We start from the raw sequence: 22,602 nt of genomic DNA, 5'->3' as shown, positions 1-22,602 counted from the left end.
CCCACAGTACTCTCCGCTCCTTCTTCACAAGACCTTCCCACCCCTGGATCTCTGACACTGCAGGGGTGTCTGTTTGTTTAAGCGATTCCATTCCTCGTCCTGTCCGCTCAGTTGTGGGGTTCGTGTTCTTGTCACCTTCACCTATTGGAAGCTCACCTGTTTTCAGTTTCCAGCTCACTCCTGCAGCGATGGGCCTCCTCCAGCTGAATCTGCAGCTCTGCAATGCGCTCGTTCTCCGACCCCTCCTGCTGGAGACGCAGCATCTTGTTCTCATGTTGCAGGCGGATAAACTTCTCCCTAAGTTGGCATACAGTAAGGTCAGTGCACAGGACACACAGCAAAAGACACACAGAGCACGTGCAGAGATCATAACACAAGGCAAACAAATAACTGACAGTATACAGGCAAGGATCTGATGATTTAATTTACATCTTAATTTACAGTTCTAACGAACAGTGCTTTTTGTAAGATGTGGCCATTCAAAGTGCGTGGTACAGACACGTACCAGAGGTAATTGGCTACGGCATCGCGCATCGTGACGCGCGATGACGCAAAATACCGCCGTGTGTGATTGGTTGACCGACAGGGGCACTCATGGTCTGTTGGTCAGTCATAGAAAGATTTACAGTAAATGTATTTTATATTGTAACGCCTAGGTGACTATTCATTGTTATTAAAATGACTTAAATTCGATCATGTTGTGATATTTAGAAATATAAATTTGTTTGGTGCGAGTGAGGTTTTATTTAATCTCTGAACCAGGGAAACATTTTATTTTTTCAAAGAAATGTTTGTTAAAGAAAAGTCATGGCTGTAGCTGGATTCGAACACAGAGCATGTGACGTGGGAGTCAGAAACCTAACCCACAGCCCCACCGGCAAGGTCACATGCAGAGTGCTGAAAAAGCACTACAGAAACATTATCAACAGACAATGTACAGCGTGTACTATTCTTGTGTTGCGGTACATGAATATAATTATATCGTTATTAATTTCTTTAGATACGCGATTCCATATTATATTCCCTTTTAATCAAATTCTAAAAGTATGCTTGTTGACTCCGGTATCACGTTAGTTAAAGACTTCGATGCTTAAAATGTTTAGGGAGAAATGGAATACTGGTGTGTATGTTTTCTTTAAAGTACCGAGACCAGCCATATACTGTATGTTTAAGTTCCAAAATTAATATCGTTTATGGCCTTCACACGCGTTGCAGTATGCTCCTATTCTTTTTATGCTCAGGCACTAAGATTTCCCTTCAGTGGTAAAATTCCATATAAATATTCAATACTTAAATGGGCACAGTTAAGACATTAAATATACATATACATACTGTATACAGTACAGTTTGCATACAGTAATATGTTTATGTTCCTAAATCAATCTCTTTTATGAGCATGTGAAAGGCATGGTGAATCGATTCTCAAAAATTACTGTACTTTGCATGATTGGAAACAAATGCGTGATTGCGAAATGCTGTGGTGTTACTTTTACAAAGAGGGTCAATGAAAAAAAGAATGTGGACCAGGGCAATACTTTGAGTTTACAGCTTGTCCAAGGTCATTCACTATTAATACTATTAGTAATATCTTCGTTTTAAGACTTTGATGGCAACAGCTCAAACATGAGAGGTTGAGCTTAATTAGCTCCACCTTGCGGAAATTCCGGATACTATTATTTGACTTGCGGTACTATACGAGAATTTACGGTAACTTGCGGTAGACTGCGTAAAGCGCACCGCAAAATAATGCGGTATCACCCGCTTGTTTTGAATGGTTGCATCTGTACATTAAGACAGACACCCATTTTTGTGTCTCATTAGGAAACAGAACTTACCAGAAAAAAAACATTTGGCTTTTTTCTAAAACTAATAATTAGCCATCACTGACTGACTATTTACTCTTGGTAGTCAATGTACAGTACTTATGACAACATTTCTTTTAACAATAAAATCTCACAAGAAAGATATAGACAAAAATATACCTGTATTCAATAGGCAGGATTTCAGCAGCTAAAGTGTCATGGCTAGGACTTCCTGCAGGAAATATACCTAGAAAGGATGTTAAAGTCAAAGTGAAAATGTTTGTAAACCTCTGAATTTAAGGCAGCATGTTTTCTAGTTATCTCTAACTATTACAATGTACAAGATATGACCAAATGCATTAAATGAGGTTTACATTGACATAATCCAAAACATAAAACATGCAATCTTTCCCTATTTTACAATAACTATTCCTAATTCACTGTAGAAATTCAAATATAAAAGCAAAGATTTCAGAAACCTAACACAAAGAGCACAGATCAGAGATTCCCTGCATAAATAGCATAAAGCAGTCTAAGGACATTTCAGAGCTCTAAAACTGCTATTCAGGAGGATACGTAACTTATTAGCTCTCCTACTTTCCATGAATTGCAACACGCACATTGGATATCAACACAATGTTGTTACAGAAGCACTGTAATTAGAAATTATTTTCAGAAATCATCCAGAGCTCTGTAAGGTTATAGAATTTACAAAATCTGTAAGGGCACGGGATCCTTCCTATAAAAAAAGTCAAATGGTTATTATGTTTAGATGTACAGTACCTGCAATGCATATAGAAACGTGTACTGAATACAGGTGTATAGTATACATATAATCTCACGAGCAAAGGCTGAAAATGTCAGTTCAGCACAAAACTCTTCATCTTTCATTGTGTGCATGGGAGAAAGGATTTTTTACCCTTTCGTTACAACTGGGGGGTTCAGTGTCATCAGGCTTTCATTCCAGCTGTGCTTGTAGTGACTTAATTAGAACAAATATTTGCATAATTAGGGCAAGTTGACATGCTTCCCAGATCTCCAGCTCCTTTTAAAATCTGGATCTCTGTGAATGCTGCAGGCTTCCTAAATAAACTGACATTTTACCTGCTTGCAGGAGCTGGTCTTGCTGAGCCTGTGTACATTTTAGTTCCTCAGTGGTCTCCTTCAGGGAATCCCGCTCAATGATCAGCCTCTGGTAGTGAAACCATGTCATTGAACTATCATTAACAGAGCATCATTACAGTCCTGTACACACAACACGGCCATTCCTGTAGTTATTACTAAACACCAGTGTGACTATATTATTTACCCTGATTTCTAAAACGGAATTGTGTAAATAAAGGTTACCAAAGATATTATGGAATCAACCTTTTTAAAATGTGTTCTGCATTAATCCTAAACAAACAGGATAAGTCCACTGTACGTTTTATGAATTTTATACTATACTTTATGAGAGCATATCTATTGTATAACACACTTGACGCTTCCAATTATGAATGCAAGAATACCTCTTTTTCTTTCAGTAGAGTTTCATACTTTTCTTCAAATTTTTTCATTTCAAATGCCAAGTTGTCAGCTCTTCTGGATTCATCAGAAAGTTTCCTGTGCAGTTCTTGCACCTTTCAGACAAAAGTCATGCATTAGTAAAAAGACCCTGGCTTCAGCTGTCCCGAGTATGTAGCTCTAAAAAACAAGCATGATAAGCAATATGGCACAAAAAACATCACATGGATTTGGTACTACAGCTTGGTCTTGCCAATCGCAGGTTAGGAAAATTGAATGATTGTGATTTGATTCTTTCATTAGAACATAAGAAACATCACAGAAAAGAGGGGGCCTTTTGACCTGTGTAACTTATTTGGTACTTGATAGTTGATATCAGAAGTCAACTGAAAGATCTCAGCCAGCTGTTTCTTGAAAAAAGACAGAATATAGGCTTTAACTACAAGCTGGGTAGTTTGTTACCAACTCCCACAACCCTATGGGAAAGAGGTGCCTCCTGTTCTCAGTTTTAAATGTGTTTCCATAGAGTTTCTACTTCCCTCTTTGTGTCTCACTGTTCATTCTATATAAATGCACAGTGTGTACTTTGTCAAAGTTTTTGAAGATTCTGAATAGTGGTATCAGGTACCCTTGCAGCCCTCTCTGCTCAAAAGTAAAACAATTCAGTTTCTTCAGTCTATCAGTACAGGATATTTTCTTAAGCCTCGCCATGCATCTGGTTGCTTTTCTCTGGATTGATTCCAGAGCAGTAACATCTTTTCTATCACAATGGACAAAACTGTACCTAATATACTAAAGGAGGCCTTATTAGTGCATTACACAATTTCAACATAATATCCCTTGATTTCAATTCTCTAGTTTTAACCATATATCTTTTATATGGTAAAATATATATCATTAAGTATTTTATTAATAATAATATCCATATATTTTTAACCTGTTGTCCCCAAGAGTCCTGCACAGGTGCGCCCTACATCTCTGTCACTGTACCTACCTGCCTCTTATATGTCTCCAGTTGAGCACGAGCAGCATTGGCCTTGCGCAGCTCCTCCTCCAGGCTGACAGTGTTCTGCATGTACGTCATGTTCTTCTCCTCAAGGCTCTTCACCTGTCGCCTCAGATCGCTCAGGCCCTCCAGCTTCTTCCTGTAGGTCTCCACCGAGGCTTCCAGCTTTACTGCTCGGTCAGAGCAGCTCCTGCAGACACCAGCACACACAGCCATCGTTATTCTCCATCCTTCTTCTGTCCCGTCACTTCACCATCTTTAAAATAAGACGTGTCTCCATGTTTCTTCTTTTATGCCCTCTTTTAAGTTATTGCACTTTCAGGTTCAGACTTGTGGTGTATGTGCTTGGCTGAGGAGCCGATGTAGAGAAACTATCACCTGTGGGATTATGACTGAACACTTTAAATCAGAATTACTCTTTGTATTACTCTGTTGTATCCAAAGGAGCAGTAGGTGTTGAAGGAATTTGACGGATGATACAGAAAATACTTTAAATTTTGCATTTAAAATAAGTAAATGCAAAACACCAGAAAGAATAAAAAAAACCATCACCAGGCATTGGTTTATGATACTTGAAATGGACCAAAGCAGCAAGAAGTCTTATCCCACATTGCTTTCCTGACTCTTTCCCTCTTGTTACAGAGGCCCCTGTCATACCGCAAGATGTCCAGCTCATCTTTGAGGGCTCGGGACTCCTCTGCCAGACTGGTAAGCTCATCGTTACGGTGCTGCACTTCGATTAGTTGTTTCTCCAGCTCCTCGCAGTGGATACGGTAATCATCCTTCGCTGCCTCCAGCCTGCATCACCAGCACATTGACAGCAGTCACACCCCCAGCACAGCTTACAGTTCTCTACCTAGTACCTCTTTGGAATGTTCTGGATATTTTGCCACAATTGCAATCTATATTATTAGACAGAATTCAGACTTTATGTGTTTCTGCATGTTTACTTTGTTAGGAGTGCTCAAAAACTGCATTATTTCTATTATAACAACAAGATCCTTTTTCTGGGATCCTTTGAATGCATAAAGTAAGAAGGGTTACTTTACCTTGCAATTACATTAAATCATGTAAGAACAAAAACAAATTGTCTGATTCCCGTAGGGGAAAAAATATCCAGTTCAGAATTTGATGAATTAAAATATTCTGCAAACTTAGTCATGTAATGCATAATAAATTGTATGTACAAAGATGCCACTTATAATGCTTCTATTACTGATAGCTAGTCACTTGGAGGAAGATGGTAGTTTTGATTAAAAAAATAAATATTTTGTTCTATTTAGTGATGAAGACATAATTTTACATAGACATTGAAGAAGACATCTTTAATATACATAATGATTCATGGTCTTCCAATATAGCCAAGTATTTTCTAGCTCTGTTGGGATGCTTTGATCTAACCCAGTTTCTTCTTAGCCCAACAAATAACACAGGACACACCCCTGATTTCATTATTGCAAATGACTCTTTTGTTTCGCACATCTCTTCCCTTGAACTAGACCTCTTTGACCACTTAGCTATTCTTTTCAATCTGGAATTACCTGTTTCTAACACTTCCCCTCACGCTCTGTAAATTTTCGCAACTGGCGATCAGGATCACAAATTCTGTTCTGTCCTCCTTATCTTGTTTCTCTTCCTCTGATCCATGAGGATGAAATACATTTGCTAAATAGCACTCGCTTATCTAACCTCAAAACCTTAGCCCATTTGAAAACTTGAACCAACTCTTTTTCTAACTCTGCCCCCTGGTATACCAACCATCTTTGTTCAGTCTCCAGGAAACTGGAACGTAGGTGTCGACTTTCTGGCCTAGTCATAGATTATCGGGCTTGGAAAGATTACATGTCTGAATATAAGGACACGTTAGAGTCTGCTAGATCCAACTACTTCTCTCACATCATTGAAAATAACTATAACAAACCTGGACACCTTTTTTCCACCATCAACAGACAGCTAAAGCTTAACTGCCCCACCACAATTACATGCCTCATCACAACTTTGCAACACATTTTTAGATTTCTTTAGCTCCAAATCAACAACATCCAACATCACATTCTCTCCACAACGCAAGTCACTTCCACACCTCCTCCCTGCTTGCCCATCTTTACTGGTTCCCTTTCTCTAACTTCTCTCTTCTTCTCTGTAAACTGGATTTGCATGTGAAATCCACCACCTGCCTATTACATCCCATTCTCACCACATTATTTCAATCTTTTTTCACTTCTCTCTGCCCCATTGCCCTCAATATAATAAATGAATCCTTGAGCACTGGTGTCGTACCAACAGTCCTCAAAACTGCTATCATTACCACTGTGCCAAAAAAGCCAAACATGGATCTGTACGATTGAAAGAATTTTTGCCCAATCTCCAACTTACCCTTTCTTGCAACAATTCTAGAATGTGCAGCTACAATTCAATTAAATAACACCACATTGCAAATAACCTTTTTGAACCCCTCCAAAATGGCTTCACGGCACAGACCTGTCCTTGTCAAAGTCACTAACGATTTTCTAATAGCTTCCAATTCTGGTTCTCTTTCTATCCTCATTCTTCTTGATCTCAGTGCAGCTTTTGACACTGTTAAACATAATATTACTTTCTTGTCTTCAGACTGTGGAGTTATTGACACTGCTCTTAAATGGTTCAAGTGTTACCTCGTTCATTGTTGTCACTTTGTCTCTCTTGTTGGTGTTTTGTCTGAAATTGGACTCATTAAGTCTGGTCTTTCTCTGGGCTCAATACTGGATCCCCCTACTGAATCCACTTGGTCAGCTTTAAAGATCACATTGCTTCAACTATCACTTCTATGCTGACGATACTCAAATCTATATCCATACCAAACCTGACACTGATGTGGGTGTCTCTATTTTCCCTATTTGCAGCTCTGACATAAAAACATGAATTACTCAAAATTTCCTTAATCTAAACTGTAACAATATTGAAGTCATGCTTATTGGCACACTAATCAACTTTGTAAAGCCAATGTTATAACCCAATGTGTGGATGGTACTTTACTTGAGTTTCAGTCAAAATTGAAAAACGTGGGGTTGTGTTTAATTCAGGATTGACATTTGATCCACATGTCTAACATATTGCCAAAACATCATATTTCAAAACATCTTTTTAGAAATATCTTCAGACTACATCCTGTTATCACTACCTGTTGCTGAAAAGCTGATCAACTCATTTGTCTTCTCCCGAATTGACTACTGTAATGCGCTACTCGCTGGGGTTTGTCCAAAACTTCAGCAGCCAGAATCCTAAACCAGACTAGTGCAAGTGATCACATTACTCCCATCCTGGAGTCCTTGCATTTGCTTCCTCTAGACTCTACACACTATGGGTGACAGGACCTTCTCCCGTTATGCCCCAAAGCTCCAGAACTCTATCCCTAAGGATATCAGAGAGTCACCTTCTCTAAACTCCTTCAAATCTATACTCAAAACCTTCTTCTTTAGAAGGTCCTTTACTTAACTGGTTCTGTTATATACCTGTTTGCTCCTAATGTGTTCAGTTCCCCATCCACTGTCTCCTCATTGTGTATATCATGTGTATTTTTATTGTTGTTCTTTAAAGCACTTTGAGTACTAGTAGTAGTAGTAGTAGTAGTAGTAGTAGTAGTAGTAGTAGTAGTAGTAGTAGTAGTAGTAGTAGTAGTAGTAGTAGTAATCATCATCCTATTGCAACAAAGTCAAGATGAGTAAGGTTCTTGAGGAATGAACTTGTCTGGTCTTGCTAAGACATTAAGGATTGGTGTGTGAGTTGACCTGAAGTTCTCCTCCTGCAGTTGCTCGAACTGTAGCTGCAGGTGGCAGTACTTCTTCCCTGATGGTGTGTTGGGGTCATCGAAGGAGTCCAGCTGATTGGCCCGGTCAGTCAGGACATCATTCTCGGCCAAGAGGCTGTTCCTCTCCTCTTGCAGCACTGCCACCTATGGAACAGGGGCTCTGAGATTAGAGTATTCCATGATATCCACATTATCTGGAGTCTGGGAAGAGCTATCTTCTAAACCCAGCAACAGTTATTATTATACATTTACTTAGCAGACACCCTTACCAGGGCAATTTACAATACATATATTAAACTATTTTGATTACATTAACTTAAAAAATTATTAACTAAACATTCATACTGGAAACAGAGGTCTCTAAAAAAGCATCTATGATCCCTTTAGTAACTTTCCACTAAGACTTATTTTTTTAATACCGTTAAAAAAATTAAATTGAAAAGTTCAAGTAAGTAGCTGCGTCAGCATGAATAGGCTCCACAGCCTAAATATTGTATTTCTTTTCTTCTCTTTTCAGCATGGAATAAACCTTTACTTGTTCCTTTAAATTGAAAAGGGTCATTTACATTTCTCCCTTTAAAATAGGACATAAGACACTTTGTGAATTTTATTAAAAACATCTATACAAAAATGAATAATTACCAATGAAATATTTATATTAATTACTAAAACATCAGGTGTGTTTTAAGAAGGAATTTATTATAAATGTATCTCCTAACTGCTGCACAAGCACCATCTCTGGATGTAGAGTGCAACATTATTTTCGAATGCTGCTATTCTCCTCGTGACAAATGAAGTACAACCATAAACAATTAAAACAAATATGTTTGTTATGCGGCACGCTGGTATCATTAGCATGATGTTAATATTCCAACACAACAGACACATTACTGGCTGTGCCCTTTAGTAGTGTTTCACAATGGGTAAAACCTGAAGAAAGAGCATTCTGGTTGCAGTCTTCTGTAATTTGCATTTTACAATTAAAAATCAAATAAACTATGAATAGCTATTTTAAAACTAATTTGTTCCTACTGTGTATCCAAAGGAAGAGCCAAAAGATTGTAAGGGACTTCTACAGTATATACAGTGTAAAAGTATTTGTTAGAACATGCACAGAATGCATGAGAGTTATGGGTGGGTCAAGAATTGAAGAGAACTGAGGTAGAAAGAGCCCATGCAAGTTTTACAAAGCTCTGTCAGGTGAACAGCAGTGACCGACAAAGAATTTATGTTCAAAACTCTGCATGATTCTTAACCAGCTTAATCTGTCAGACAATACGGGTAATCCAAACAGGCACCATGAACAACTGCACAAAAGCCAGTTTGAAACTCCTGCCAAAAAGCACTTCTTGGGTATGGGAGGACAAGCTACAGAATACAGTCTTCAAATTACTTAGTGACCCCTTTCTGTTCTGTATTTCTGTTTCTGTTTTCTGTTCTGTAGCACACAAATAAGGGCTGGAAGAAGGAACCCCAATTCCAAGAAAGACAAGACAATAAGAGGACTAAAACCTGTGTTATCACACAGCATTTGTCACTCCACTCCATTATTTCAACTTGCATCTGATAAGAGGTTTACATTACAGACAATATTTTGCATACACTAAACGTACAGCTGCACTCTGCCACCATGCAGAAAAGTACAAAAGTACAGTTCAAGGCAAAATGAAAGAGACAGAGTTGAACAGCCAGTCTTAGTAGTAAGAAACAAAAAGTGAAAAGCAGTTCTAGCTTTTGTGGTTCAATTTAAACCAGCACAGGCATAAAAAAATGTAAATGGAGAGCACTGGAAGCTTAAGAGAAAGAAAGCCTAATGTCTTGAAACTCACAGGAACATAAGCCTTACAGTACGAGTTACTCTTGCAGTTTTATTTAACAGATCCTCAAACAAGGTTAGAATTGTTAGTGGCAGGGTAATTTGAGATTAATAGTTTGTTATACTTAATTTCCATGCTGACATTTATGTTTGGGATGGAAACTTACCCTCTCTTCAATCCTGGAACTGTGAATCATTTTTTTGATTTTACAAGTGAATCTGTCAAAAATTAGTCCCAGCAAAATATCTTTTAATCAGCAGAAAAAAACAAATAAAATGAAAATACACTGGATACAAAAAGCTAAGTTTATTTAGCAGCTAAATATCCTATTTCACAAACCATATTTAGGGACATCACTTATTGTAATCAAGGCTTATATGGCGATTTACTTAGTTATACAAAATAGTCTGAATCTTTTACCACTTTCCTGGATTTACACATGCTTATCACACAAAAGAATGTAATGCATTATTTATCATTACTCAAGTCGCTCAACCTCTGACTTTGAAATCTTTTTACACCAGAGCAAATTTAGATCCTGAAATTTACTGGAAATCTTTTAACGGACACATAAATGTAGAAAACAGAAACCAAAATTATTGTTTAATTCAAGAAACTAACATTAAACATGGTGTTTGGAAATGTATAAAAAGAAGTGAAAGTAAGGAATAAAATCATTTTTAAAATAACCATGTTAGTACTTAATCAGTAAAATTCGATAACATACCTGAATGTCAAGCTCCTGACAACGCTGAGCGAGCTCCTCCTTCTCGGCCATAAGCTCTGCTAGCTCCTCCATTGCCTTCTTGAGCTGAAACCCATATCATTACCACCCACATTACACACTACACACTACACACTACACACTACACACTACACACTACACACTACACACTACACACTACACACTACACACTACACACTACACACTACACACTACACACTACAGTGGAGTCCACTGTGTTATCTTTAGGAATACGTTTTCTGCAGTGGACTGGGCAGATCTGAGATGAACATTCACCAGTCTTTACTATACCACTATTAGTTTGTACTGTTTAATTGCATCTTTACACATTTATGCCCAAGATATTGCTTAGGCACAAGTCTAGAATCATCTTGCATCAACGATGACATTTAAAGAATTGATTACAGCAAGCCTGATTATTAAAATGGGTAAGTCCCTATGTGACAGAAATAATGCCCATATGATGTGAAGCACAATACTCCTGGAATCAAGCTGGTCAATCTGTTGCACCTTCGGTGCATACAGTAGCTAAGTAGCAGACATGATTAACACAAAGAGGTCTGTCCCTGCACAAATAAGAAAAATATCAGCCAAGAGCTTACTTTTAGAATGATTAATAAATCAGAAAAAATACTTAAAAATTGTACACTTGAAATAAGTTTCTACTTATTTTTCCACTGTACTGCTAAATTAGTCTTCTCTCTTTAAGGGAATAAAATGCTCTTTAAATGAAAAGAAAATCAAATGTTCTTGGATTACCAAAAAATGCAAAACAATATGTTTTAAAAACATCCTTTGCTGTCACCTGTTGCTCAACGTCCCCAAGTGGTTCAGTTCCAAAACTTGACACAGTTTCTTTGCTCATCAGCTGCAACATAAAACATTACAAATGATCACTTTAACACATATGGTCCACTAATTTTTTTCAAATTAAGCAAAGGTGGTAAGAAACATCATTCTCTACTGAACAAATAAAATCACCTCCTGGATAGCTGTCATCACAACGTGCTGCACCAATTCCTCCAAGGTCATAATAATCTGAATGTATTCTGAAATTTTGAGAAAAAAAATATGCTTAACACATTACACATTTTAACTATTTTATGTGCACGTATACATTGCTATGATAAAGTCTTAGACACAATTAGGAGATACAATACTACAATATGCAAATTTTACTCCTCTAGTACTTTCTATTACTTTAAGAAGTGACACAGCCAGTCTCCCTGCTCTAAACTCAGCTTTTAAGATTACTATATAAACCACTTGTGAACAGAACTAGGTAGAACAGAAACATAGCTGAACATACAAAGACCTTTTTGGGATATTACTTGGATTACTTTTAAGTTAGGTTTTAAAACCCCGACCAAGCTAAAATTAAAATCCATTTAATTTTAGCAAAAGAACAAACTCGATAACTCTGAGACACCTGGTTCAAGCCCTAGCCCAGCCATACCCAATCCTGGTCCTGGAGAGCTGGTGTGTCTGCATATTTCTCAGGTTTCTTTTAAAGCACTGGTACCTGAAGAGCTGGAAGAAGCTCCTAAACTTGTTCAATTAAACCGACAATAAGCAGATGCAAGAGACAAGTAGGTCTGAAATCCTGTAGACAATGGTCCTCCAGGAATAGTGGACTAGTAAAACTATTGAGGATCCCTTGTCTAGCCACATCTTGCTCCCATCATAGGTCTTTTATCTGGGTCCATACCTCTTTCCTCCCATTCCATCTCAGATTTCCTTCCAGAATTCCTGTTTCCCATTGCCATTCTCAAACTTCCAGAGCCTACTCATTCTCCTCCTTTGCTCCACGGTAATGGAACAAACGACTCACAGAACTCAGAACTACTCAGAGCTATTTCCATGATGGCCCTAAACTTGCCCATTTTGAGACCACCTGTGGTCACTCGGCTCTCAGTAAAGTCTTAAGGCACTCTTACACCATTATGCACTAATGTTCTTAACTCTCAGACTGGCAATGTGATTTGTTTGTTGTTCATACTCAATGTTAACATGATGTACAGATCCTCAGGCTGTTGACATTACTGCTTGGTATCCACACCATCTGTATCCTGTTTTCTTACTATTTCATTTTGCCTAGTGTTGCACTTCCTCCTTGTGCTGGCCTTATTATTTTATCATCTTAATGCATACACAGTACATGATTGATTCTGGTATTTACCTACCAGAAATGTCACATGCCTAGTAACTTGCTCTTGATCTGCTACTCAACTATTAATTAAAAGGGTACAACACTACACAAAATCTAAGACTTTTCATAGCAGTGTATGAATTACATTTTCTATCAGTATTAAAAAAGGCATTCTATGTCACTTGTAAAACGTAAGTGTAGATTTTTAATTGGACTAGTAAAGCACAGACAGGCACAGAGCAAAAGGATGACAGAGAAATATTGGTAATTTAGATAATGACGGATATTTTTCTGGCCTGTATTTTCAATTATACAGATGCAGCCATTCAAAACGCGTGGGGTATTTTGCGGTACACCACGGTGGGTGTGTCGCATGAAAACGCAGTATCACGCGGTATATCGCGTCATTTGACGTCATGACGGAAAGTATCCGGAATAACCTTGTAAAACCGCCAGGAAGAGCCAATAAAGCTTAACCTCTCATGTACAGCATTTGAGCTTTTAAATTTAAACTGTGTATTACAGCATGTTAATCATCAGTCATTAAAAAGTTGGTATATTTTATGAAAGCAAGATTGCTCAGTTGGACAAAAGTACACAACCTACTGTACCTTTATCAGAAAAATTTTAATTATGCAGAAATATTTTATGCATCAAAGCCTTTACCGAAGATATTACTAATAGTATTAATAATGAATGACTTTTAGTTTTTTCTTTGACAAACACCACAGCATTTCGTTGAACAAGGAAAGGACATAAGCTAGCCAATACGATAAAGGAATTACTTTTTTTGCTAATTTCTTTAGCACTTTGTACAAGCACTTGGAATCTGTCCAAGCTCTACTTTGTCAGGCATTTTCTTTTACTGTAACGGACATAAAAACTCCCTTGCTTTTAACAGAGTGTTTCATAATTTCTAACTATGAAAATTATTTAAACTGCAACACTTATCATTCAACCAGAGCTCAAAATATCACAAGGATCCTCAAGAGCACAGCAAAGACTGTATTAAAAGAATTGCGTATCTAAAGAAATTAATAAGATATAACTAGTGTACTGCGACAGGTCTGTGTAGGGCTGTTTCACCTCTCTCTTCATGTGACTCTCTTCAAAAGCCATTTAGCAAAGAGGGGATGAGAAGCGTGACAAACTAGTATACTTTAGATCTTTTTTCTGAACCAGGGAAAATCTGATCATGTTTCAATATAACAATAATAAAAAACTTTATTTTACATATCACCTTTAAAAGTGACATCTCAAAGCAATACAGTAGATGTAAAAACAGTTAAAAGGACCACAGATTACAAAGTAAATACCCAGACAAACGCAAACGCGTTTTTAATAAAATGCTTTTATTACCCGGACGTAACAATTGTTTCCTTTTTCTGATCACCTGCTGCGATCCACTCCTGCCCTCACACCTAAAGAAGACTATTTTAAATTTGTTTGTGCGGTCCATTGTGCAATTAACCCATCATGGGATGTGTAAGCAGGAACACATCATTATATCTTACATAAGAAAAATACATAATATAGCTCCCAAACAAACGCAAACGTGCTTTTAATAAAATGCTTTTATTCACTCATAATCAGACAATTTCAGGAAGACTAAGGAAGGACTAAGAAAATTGTCATCTGTTGTTGAAGCTCTGTGAGCTCGGTGACTTTGAGACCACTTGTTATCCCTAGTTGTTTGAATCGCCACAATTTAAATAGAGAAAAAAGAGCTGACTGACAAGATTTAAGATGTGGCTGTCAGTGTTGGATTAAAAAAAACACGTTGCCTGACATTAGTTGCATTGCTTGAAAAATAAATTTTATTTTGAGAGACTGGATAAGTAATTCAAGTATTTTTTTAACTTCCTGAAAAACAAGTAATAATTTAACAATATGTGCAAAAGTTTTATGATATGTCGCTGTTGTGAATGTCTGTGGAGTGTATCTTATTTGCCTGCCCTGGCTGTGCTCTCTCGCTCACCCTCCCCCCCTCTCTCTCTAAATTCAATTCAATTCAAGGTGCTTTATTAGCATGACAGATGGGTACAATCAGTGTTGGGTATTTACTTTGTAAACTGTGGTCCTTTTAACTGTTTTTACATCTATTGTATTGCTTTGAGATGCCACTTTTAAAGGTGATATATAAAATCAAGGCTTTAACTTGCTTTAACTCCGCAAGTCTGAGTTCTTGTGTCCGTCCTATCCGAACCCGAAAGTATTACAATATGTATCTTTATAGCAGGTGGTGTACAGCTTTTTAGTATAGATTACACTTTTCTAAAATGTATTTTAAAAATAAAAACGATTACAATCTAATCATTCCACGTTTGATCCCAAGATCCCAAGAAAAATAAATCTAAACGGGGAGAAAGCTGTGCTGAAAGTTTATTAAGATACTTAGAAGACAAAGATATCAATTTATGTTGCATTTGTCTGATTGTGAATCAAAAAACACATATATTGAAACGCGTTTGCGATTTAAATCAATATAAATGTTTATATTGTAACGCATAGGTGACTATTCATTGTTATTAAAATGACTTAAATTCGATCATGTTGTGATATTTAGAAATATAAATGTGTTTGGTGCGAGTGAAGTTTTATTTAATCTCTGACCCAGGGAATAGTTTTATTTTTTCAAAGAAATGTTTGTTAAAAAAAGAGTCGGGAACCTAACCCACAGCACCACTGGCAAGGTCACATGAGGAGTGTTTAAAAAAGCCCTACAAAAACATTATCAACAGATAATGTACAGTGTGTACTATTCTTGTGTTTCGGTACATTAATATAATTATATCATTATTAATTTCTTTAGATACGCGATTCCATATTATATTCCCTTTTAATCAAATTCTAAAAGTATGCTTGTTGACTCCGGTATCACGTTAGTTAAAGACTTCGATGCTTAAAATGTTTAGGGAGAAAATGTTTAGGGTGTGTATTTTTTCTTTAAAGTACCGAGACCATCCATATACTGTATGTTTATGTTCCAAAATTAATATCGTTTATGGCCTTCACATGCGTTACAGTATGTTCCTATTCTTTTTATGCTCAGCTACTAAGATTTCCCTTCAGTGGTAAAATTCCATATAAATATTCAATACTAAAACGGGCACAGTAAAGACATTTAAATCTTTCTACGACTGACCAACGAACCATGAGTGCCCCTGTCGGTCAACCAATCACGTACCCACGGTACGTGTCTGTGCCGCATACTTTGAATGGTTGCATCTGTATATTTAAACTTAATACTGTTAAGCATACTGTAGGAAAGATGAGACATAGGTCTACTGTTTCTCTGATGAGAAGTTGAATATTTCCTGCTGGTGGTCTAGTCACCTTGTTTCCTCTCACACTTCACAGCACAGCCCAGGATGAGCTGCAGGAGGCGGCCCAGTTCCACAGGGTCCGAGTGCTCAGCCACCAGATTCAGATCCGGCAGGGTAAAATCCGAAATCTGCTGCCCCAGCACCTGACACAAATTAAACAACAATAAACTATACTAGTTTCACAGGAACCATAACTCCTGAATAAACTATACAACAGGCCAGTCAGTCAACTGGCAGAAGAACCATACTCTTGCAGAATGAGCAAGAGATAGCAGTATCCCTCACTACAGGTTTATGAACATAGTTTAAAGAAGAGGCTAGAGCAGCAATTACCTCATTGTAGTAATCGACTATCATCTGAAGGATCTTCTTAAGGTTGCTCACCTGAGTTAAAAACAGAAAAGCACAACAGTCATGTTTTCTGAATTAAATTTGCTTCTGAATTGCTTCCTGGACTGCAGTTTACTGTGCCGTCTTAAAAAAAAAACTGTTCAAACCCCTTACAGGAGCAGTTCATAATATCTTTCATTTTGTGCCATGGTACTGTGCGGACTATTTAAATGAATTTTCTGAACTGTTGTTCAACTACAGCCAAAAACTAACAACATTTTGCTATGAACTTCACCACAAGTGGCAAATGCATTGTATAGTGGTAAAAAGTCTTCTAAAAAATGTTGGATAATGGTTCTGAGCCCATGACCCTGAATGTACAATACCATTTTGTACCTTCAGTCTCCAGTTATCACCCACATCTTCCTTAATACGACTTAACCAGCCCTCACTGAACCATGCAGGGTCTCTGAAATTTAAAACCAGAACCAATTTCAATACTTAAAAAAGGAGAACCAACTGTATCTTCTTAATATACAATTGCAAGAAAAAGGTAACATTATCAACTATAACTATTACATATCACAAAAACAAATATGTCCAAAATAAGTGCAGATTTTTCAAACTTCAAATTAAATTATTCACACCCCAGCAATCTTTAGTTTGTTGATCCTCTTTTTAGCATTGATAACATAAAGAAGGTGCTTTCTGTAGCTTTATAATAAGTCAAGCTATCCTCAGAAGGAATTTTCCATGCACAGAGTTCAGTTTACAGAACTTGCACTTGTAAACTGCCTTCTTTAGTTCATACCACAACCCTTCTGCTTATTTCTATTTAACTGAGGTCTGGAGGTGAGGGCCAATTGTAATTACTGATTTTACACCCCCCCTACCATTTGGCAGTATACATTACATGGTGGACTCTCTTTCCCATTAGAAAGATAATCTGCAACTAAACCTGGGGTAAGAGGTAAGAGGGAAAGACATTTCTGGATGAAATATCCTAATATATTAAAGAAACCAACTATCCTTGAATTCTAGCAAGGGGACCAGAGGATACAAATCAGTATGGAAGAAAAACAGACTGATCTCCATACAAAGAGAACATTTTTTCCCAACACAAGCTTTACCTTGTTCTGTAAATCATACAGCTGTCCATTCAAATCAATTTTGTTTCCTCCAACCACATCACTTCAGGTTCCATTTGACTTTTAGTTGATACAGTACGTGACATATTTGTATTTTTATGCTGCCAAAGAGGTCTACTGCAGACACCTGATTCATGACACTGATCTCAAATGTTAGTCTTGGAGATATTATATACTGATGATGCCCTAGTTCTTTTCTAAAGCCTGGGAGTGACATACTGTAGCCTCCCAGATCGAATCTGACTGTATATTATATTAAAACTTTCATATGTCTTCCTGTTAGTGTAGTAGCAACCTTTCCTGTAAATACCTGGATGATAAACATATTGTTTCTTTTTTGAGTGTTTTGTTTCTGTCCTCTGCTTCCTTTGATACCCAATGGCAATCAAACTTGTATAAACTTTTTAAAGCTGTTTGACCACTAAAAATATAATAGGACTAATTTCTTCGCATTGATTTTCCAAATATTTGCAAGCTATGAAACAAACTGAACATCAGATATTTAGAAAAATGTACAATAACTTTGTAGACTTCTCATGATGTCCAAATACTACTAGTATTAAAATTGTACAATCCATTTACAGTAGACAATAAATACCAAATGTACAACTACTCAAAAATGTAAAAAGGTGCATGCTTTTTTTCAACTAATATGAAAATGGTATCTAATGATTGCAAACTAGGCCCTTTAATTGTCGACTCATTAATCTATCAAAACAAGAACAAATTGACCAAGAAAGCTGATGAGCTGAGGCTGTGAACTAAACTCTGCATCTTCCCTAGTACAAATGCTCTACCCAACAATTTCACACTGGAATAAGATTCAAGAAGGAAATACCTTAACTTCACAGAAAACAATGCAGTAAAATTATACAGCATCTACCTTGATTTAGGAACAGTACAAAACTTACATCTGATGAAGAGCTTGAGACATTGTGACCCCACTGGTGAGGTCCTGCACAGCCTTACATGGGGAGGGAGTGTTAAAGGTCTGCAACTGAGAAAAAAATATGAGAAAAAACTCAATTGAAAAAGGTGAAATATTATTTTTACAGTAGTTCACTCATAGTGGAATTACAAGTTTATAAAAAAGTATTGTGAAGTTAAATATATATACAGTATACAGTATATGCAAAAACAAATGGGAAATTTGAAATTAAGAAACTTAGAGATTAACCACAAATTATTATTTTCATAAAATCCTCTTGTCCTACACAGATAACAGAAGGCAATTTCATCACACTTCCCCTCATAGAACACGTAAAACTACAGTAAACAGCAATACAAGAAACTTTTAAAACATTGTAAAGATACTGTAATATTTTTCTCTAGAAACAGCTGTCTCATCCACAGGAATTAATATAAAAAGGATACAGTATATGCAAAGCCATCTACAAGATGATTTTATTTAAAATTTCAAAAAATATATTGCTTGCCGAGATAGGATCTGGATCTGTGATCCTGAATTGGATGAATCAGTATAAAACGGATGTATGGGATGAAGAATCTTTTGTTTTCTCATGTAGCTTAGGACATAACCGTAGCCTGTATCTTCAAAGCTTGTGTCCCAGATCCAAAGACATCAACTGTAATTCAAGATGGCGTCACACAAAGTGAATACACAATGCACTCACTGTGAAAAATAATCAGAGTGCGAATTCGGTTGTGACTGTGCCAAGAAGTGTTTGTAGTGAGTTTCAAGTTCAGTGTGAACTGACAGTTTTCTGCAAGACCTTTTTGACATCAGAGTTCTTTCTACAAAGCTCTCTCAATAATGGAAGATGGATTTAGCCACCAATATCGCCTGGTCTATGCCATGCAACTTTGAATCCATGACCGAAAGATTAAGAATTACAGACCACACTTTTTTATTATGGAGAACACATAGGGCAGTAAGTGAATAAGTTTATTCAATTTCATCTGACATGCATCAGAATGCATTGTTGCATTTGTTTAGTTGTGGAACGTGATTGATAGAGGGTTCGGATTTTCAGTGTCAAAGCATAATTTCCATCCTAATTGGCTGTATCCTTCTGTACCCATGTACAGTACCCATGAGATATTATAATGTACATTCTTTGCAAATAGCGTCTAAAGATCTACTCCATTATTACAAAACATTGTTAAAAGGATTTATGAGGAATGTATTAAATGAAAGCCCTTAATTGAATAAGAACCTAGGCTCCTTAAAATAACCTTTTCTATTTCATTTAGAGATCAATTTATCATTGAATGAAGCTTTAATATTACAGTGTAATTTAGGAGATGACTGCATTAGACATGCTTACTATATAAGGAACTGTACTGTCTGTCACCAAACTTTTGCTATACGGTATACACATTTTTATTTTGATTACACATATGCATAGTCAAGATGCAGTATATTTGAGAAGAATTTAATAAATTAAAAGTGCTACAGTGTAAACCTATCACCATGCCTGAATAATAAAAAAACATTGTTTTGTACAAAAGACAAAAGGGTATTTAAAAAATATGTAAAGGAACAAGTAAAGGTTTATTCCATGTTGAAAATAGAAGAAAAGAAACACAACGTTTCAGCGGTGGAGCCTTCTTCGGGTCAAACCCCGTAATAGGTGTTAACTGAGGACAGAGTGGCAAAAAATATTACTACAAAATATACATTTTTATACTATATATTTTATACTATAGAATATAACTACATATCTAAAGCCTCTTTGCGTAATCAAAAAATAAAAAAAACATTAGAAAGAGACGGACTGACAGCACACATTAATAAAATTTTACTTTAACCCTTGTAAAACCTGTTTTAGTCACTAACCCCAAAAGCCATTTAATATACACGGGTGTAGCTAAAAATTGAAATGTAACTTCTGCAGGTTTCAACATAGCTGTGAAACAGATGTATGACACATTATAGATCTGATCAGAACATTCTCTTTGAACATGTATCAAACAAGAATAAATAGATCCATTTACAAAAAATGGCATATCTTAAAAACAAACAAGGTTTCCATGTACAGAGTGGATTCAGAGTTTTTGTTAAGGTTTAAGCAACACAGCTGAACTACTTGTACAATACTATACTTCAGCGTTGTTCTAATACTAGTGATGCATGAGCGTAATAGACAGAAAAAGCCTTATAAAGTACAATAAAAATCAAGGCTTATTAACGAAGGTAGCTTTACAAGATTAGAAATAAGAGTGGCAAATGAGACAGACACATATACAGTACATTCATGGATGGACAGACAAGTTACTTACGCTAATATTAAATTACACACAATCACAATCTGAAGGTAGAGGCCAATGTTGTATTCAAAAATAAAAACACGAGATTCAGTATTCACTGTGCACGTGTACAAACATCGCAACTGCGGACTGAACCGGAGACGAGATAAAATCGGTGGAAGAAATGAAATCAAGACAGTGGCCATAATAATGAATCTGCGCTATATAAGAGTCATCTGGCACCCTCACCAGGATTGCAACAATAAAAAAGAGTGATGGATGCATTACTGCTGCTACACAATTGATAAAATAAAGAAAAGATCCACAGTTATCGAAGGAAATACGATTTTCGCTCTTGTAGAACTGATGAGATATAGGTAGTTGAGGAGAGCAAGAAATAAAAAAAAATATTTAGCTATTTTGGTGTCGCCTTAATCAGCTCTAGCATGGAGAACGCTTATTTGTCCAGCTCTTTCCTAAGGGGTTCAGTCTACTGTTCCATCCTGCTACCTGAGCCAGGTGAATACTACCCACACACCACACATAAGATGTCACTCTGTCACAGTAACCACAAAATCACCGAGTTAGGTGCCTTACAGCATTTATATACATGCAGAATTAACTTACCCATTTTATAAGGCTTTCGCATAGTACTGTTTTATTTACTTCCATTTCTTCCTGTCGTTATACGACCAAAATTTTCCGTTCACCTGCCAATAGTCCCTTTCCCCTTTACACTGCCTTTGACCTCACATGAACGTATTTTTTTCTCAAAGAAAACAACGTAAATTCTCCTCGCTCTCTGGGTACAGGGATCCTGGACTTTCCTACATTGCTTACGGGAATGCACACTGAGCGCAATATGCGTAGTACCCTGCGGAGAAGGATAGGGAATGACGGGGTAAAGAACCAATTACAGGGGAAAGAAAAGACCCAATGGTGGCCTGAGTTTCAAGTGCTGAACACCACTCAGTATTTAGTTTAATTGATTGACAGCGCTGTGTTGTTTTGAAGGCCAACCGCGATTCTGTGTAAAGGGACTGACTCTGTCATCCACGTATAATATACAGTAGGTCCTGCAATAACACAGGTGGCCTCTGGAGTCACGCAATCCGAAGAATTCTCGTTCTCTTCGTCTTCGTGAACTCACTTTAGCTGATTCTATGACCTGTTCGCTGGGCACAGAAATCCCCTATTAGTCACGTGTTGCACTGGAGTTATTAAGGTCTAATGCTTAAATCTAGGAGTGCTCTTTGAAATGATGCTACGAAATGTAATGTAATTCGTACTAACAATATTACGAAATAACTCTGAAAGTGTTGAAAAAAGCACAGGCAATTTATGATGCATTTTAGTATACTGTATAATTTATACAGAGGTGAGTGATGAAATTCTCTAATTAAAGTAAAAGTTCATAGAATTAAAACATGCCTGGAGCTTTACTGAATGATTGACCAGACATGAAAATGTAACAACACCTTACTGTCATAGCTTAATCAAATATCTGAGCAGCTGATTGGGAGGTACTTCATCAACCTCTGAAAATCCAGTTTGATAGATTACTAGAACAATAGTTTTAGCCATTTTGTGTTTTTGTTTCTTGTTCTCTTTTACTATCATGCTCATGTTTGTGATTTGTTGTACACCACGCTCTTTAGGCTCAGGTCTAACGTGTCTTTTGCCTTTTTGGTTTTTAAAGTCTGTGTCCTGTGCAGTGAAAGGAGTCTACAGTATTATCTCACAACCTGCCTTCTTGTGGAGATGAATAAGTATGCCTTA

General features: G+C 36.9%; 1 protein-coding gene across 2 annotated transcripts in view; it reads right to left on the bottom strand.

The window, feature by feature from the left end:
• The window catches only part of hook1 (hook microtubule-tethering protein 1), a 28,749-nt gene extending 6,988 nt beyond the window's left edge, over positions 1-21,761 (bottom strand). The window contains exons 1-15 of one of the 2 annotated variants that reach the window (XM_006635004.3): positions 21,451-21,761; positions 18,525-18,610; positions 16,862-16,934; positions 16,469-16,519; positions 16,146-16,278; positions 11,642-11,709; positions 11,466-11,528; positions 10,643-10,726; positions 8,079-8,242; positions 4,969-5,109; positions 4,300-4,501; positions 3,311-3,421; positions 2,907-2,994; positions 1,983-2,049; positions 157-297 (exon numbers count right to left, since the gene is read on the bottom strand). In XM_006635004.3, coding sequence (XP_006635067.2) covers positions 157-297; positions 1,983-2,049; positions 2,907-2,994; positions 3,311-3,421; positions 4,300-4,501; positions 4,969-5,109; positions 8,079-8,242; positions 10,643-10,726; positions 11,466-11,528; positions 11,642-11,709; positions 16,146-16,278; positions 16,469-16,519; positions 16,862-16,934; positions 18,525-18,610; positions 21,451-21,495 — 1,517 coding nt within the window. In that variant the 5' untranslated portion in view covers positions 21,496-21,761. Of the gene's footprint in view, positions 1-156; positions 298-1,982; positions 2,050-2,906; positions 2,995-3,310; positions 3,422-4,299; positions 4,502-4,968; positions 5,110-8,078; positions 8,243-10,642; positions 10,727-11,465; positions 11,529-11,641; positions 11,710-12,368; positions 12,617-16,145; positions 16,279-16,468; positions 16,520-16,861; positions 16,935-18,524; positions 18,611-21,450 lie in introns of those variants that run through there. The other variant, XM_015355774.2, reaches the window with a different exon arrangement.
• Between the last annotated feature and the right edge of the window lie 841 nt (positions 21,762-22,602).

This window comes from Lepisosteus oculatus, chromosome 9, assembly GCF_040954835.1.
Source record: "Lepisosteus oculatus isolate fLepOcu1 chromosome 9, fLepOcu1.hap2, whole genome shotgun sequence".
Classification (NCBI taxonomy): Eukaryota; Metazoa; Chordata; class Actinopteri; order Semionotiformes; family Lepisosteidae; genus Lepisosteus; species Lepisosteus oculatus.
The sequence above is the reverse complement of the archived record's forward strand: the minus strand, read 5'-3'. Positions and strand labels throughout refer to the sequence as shown.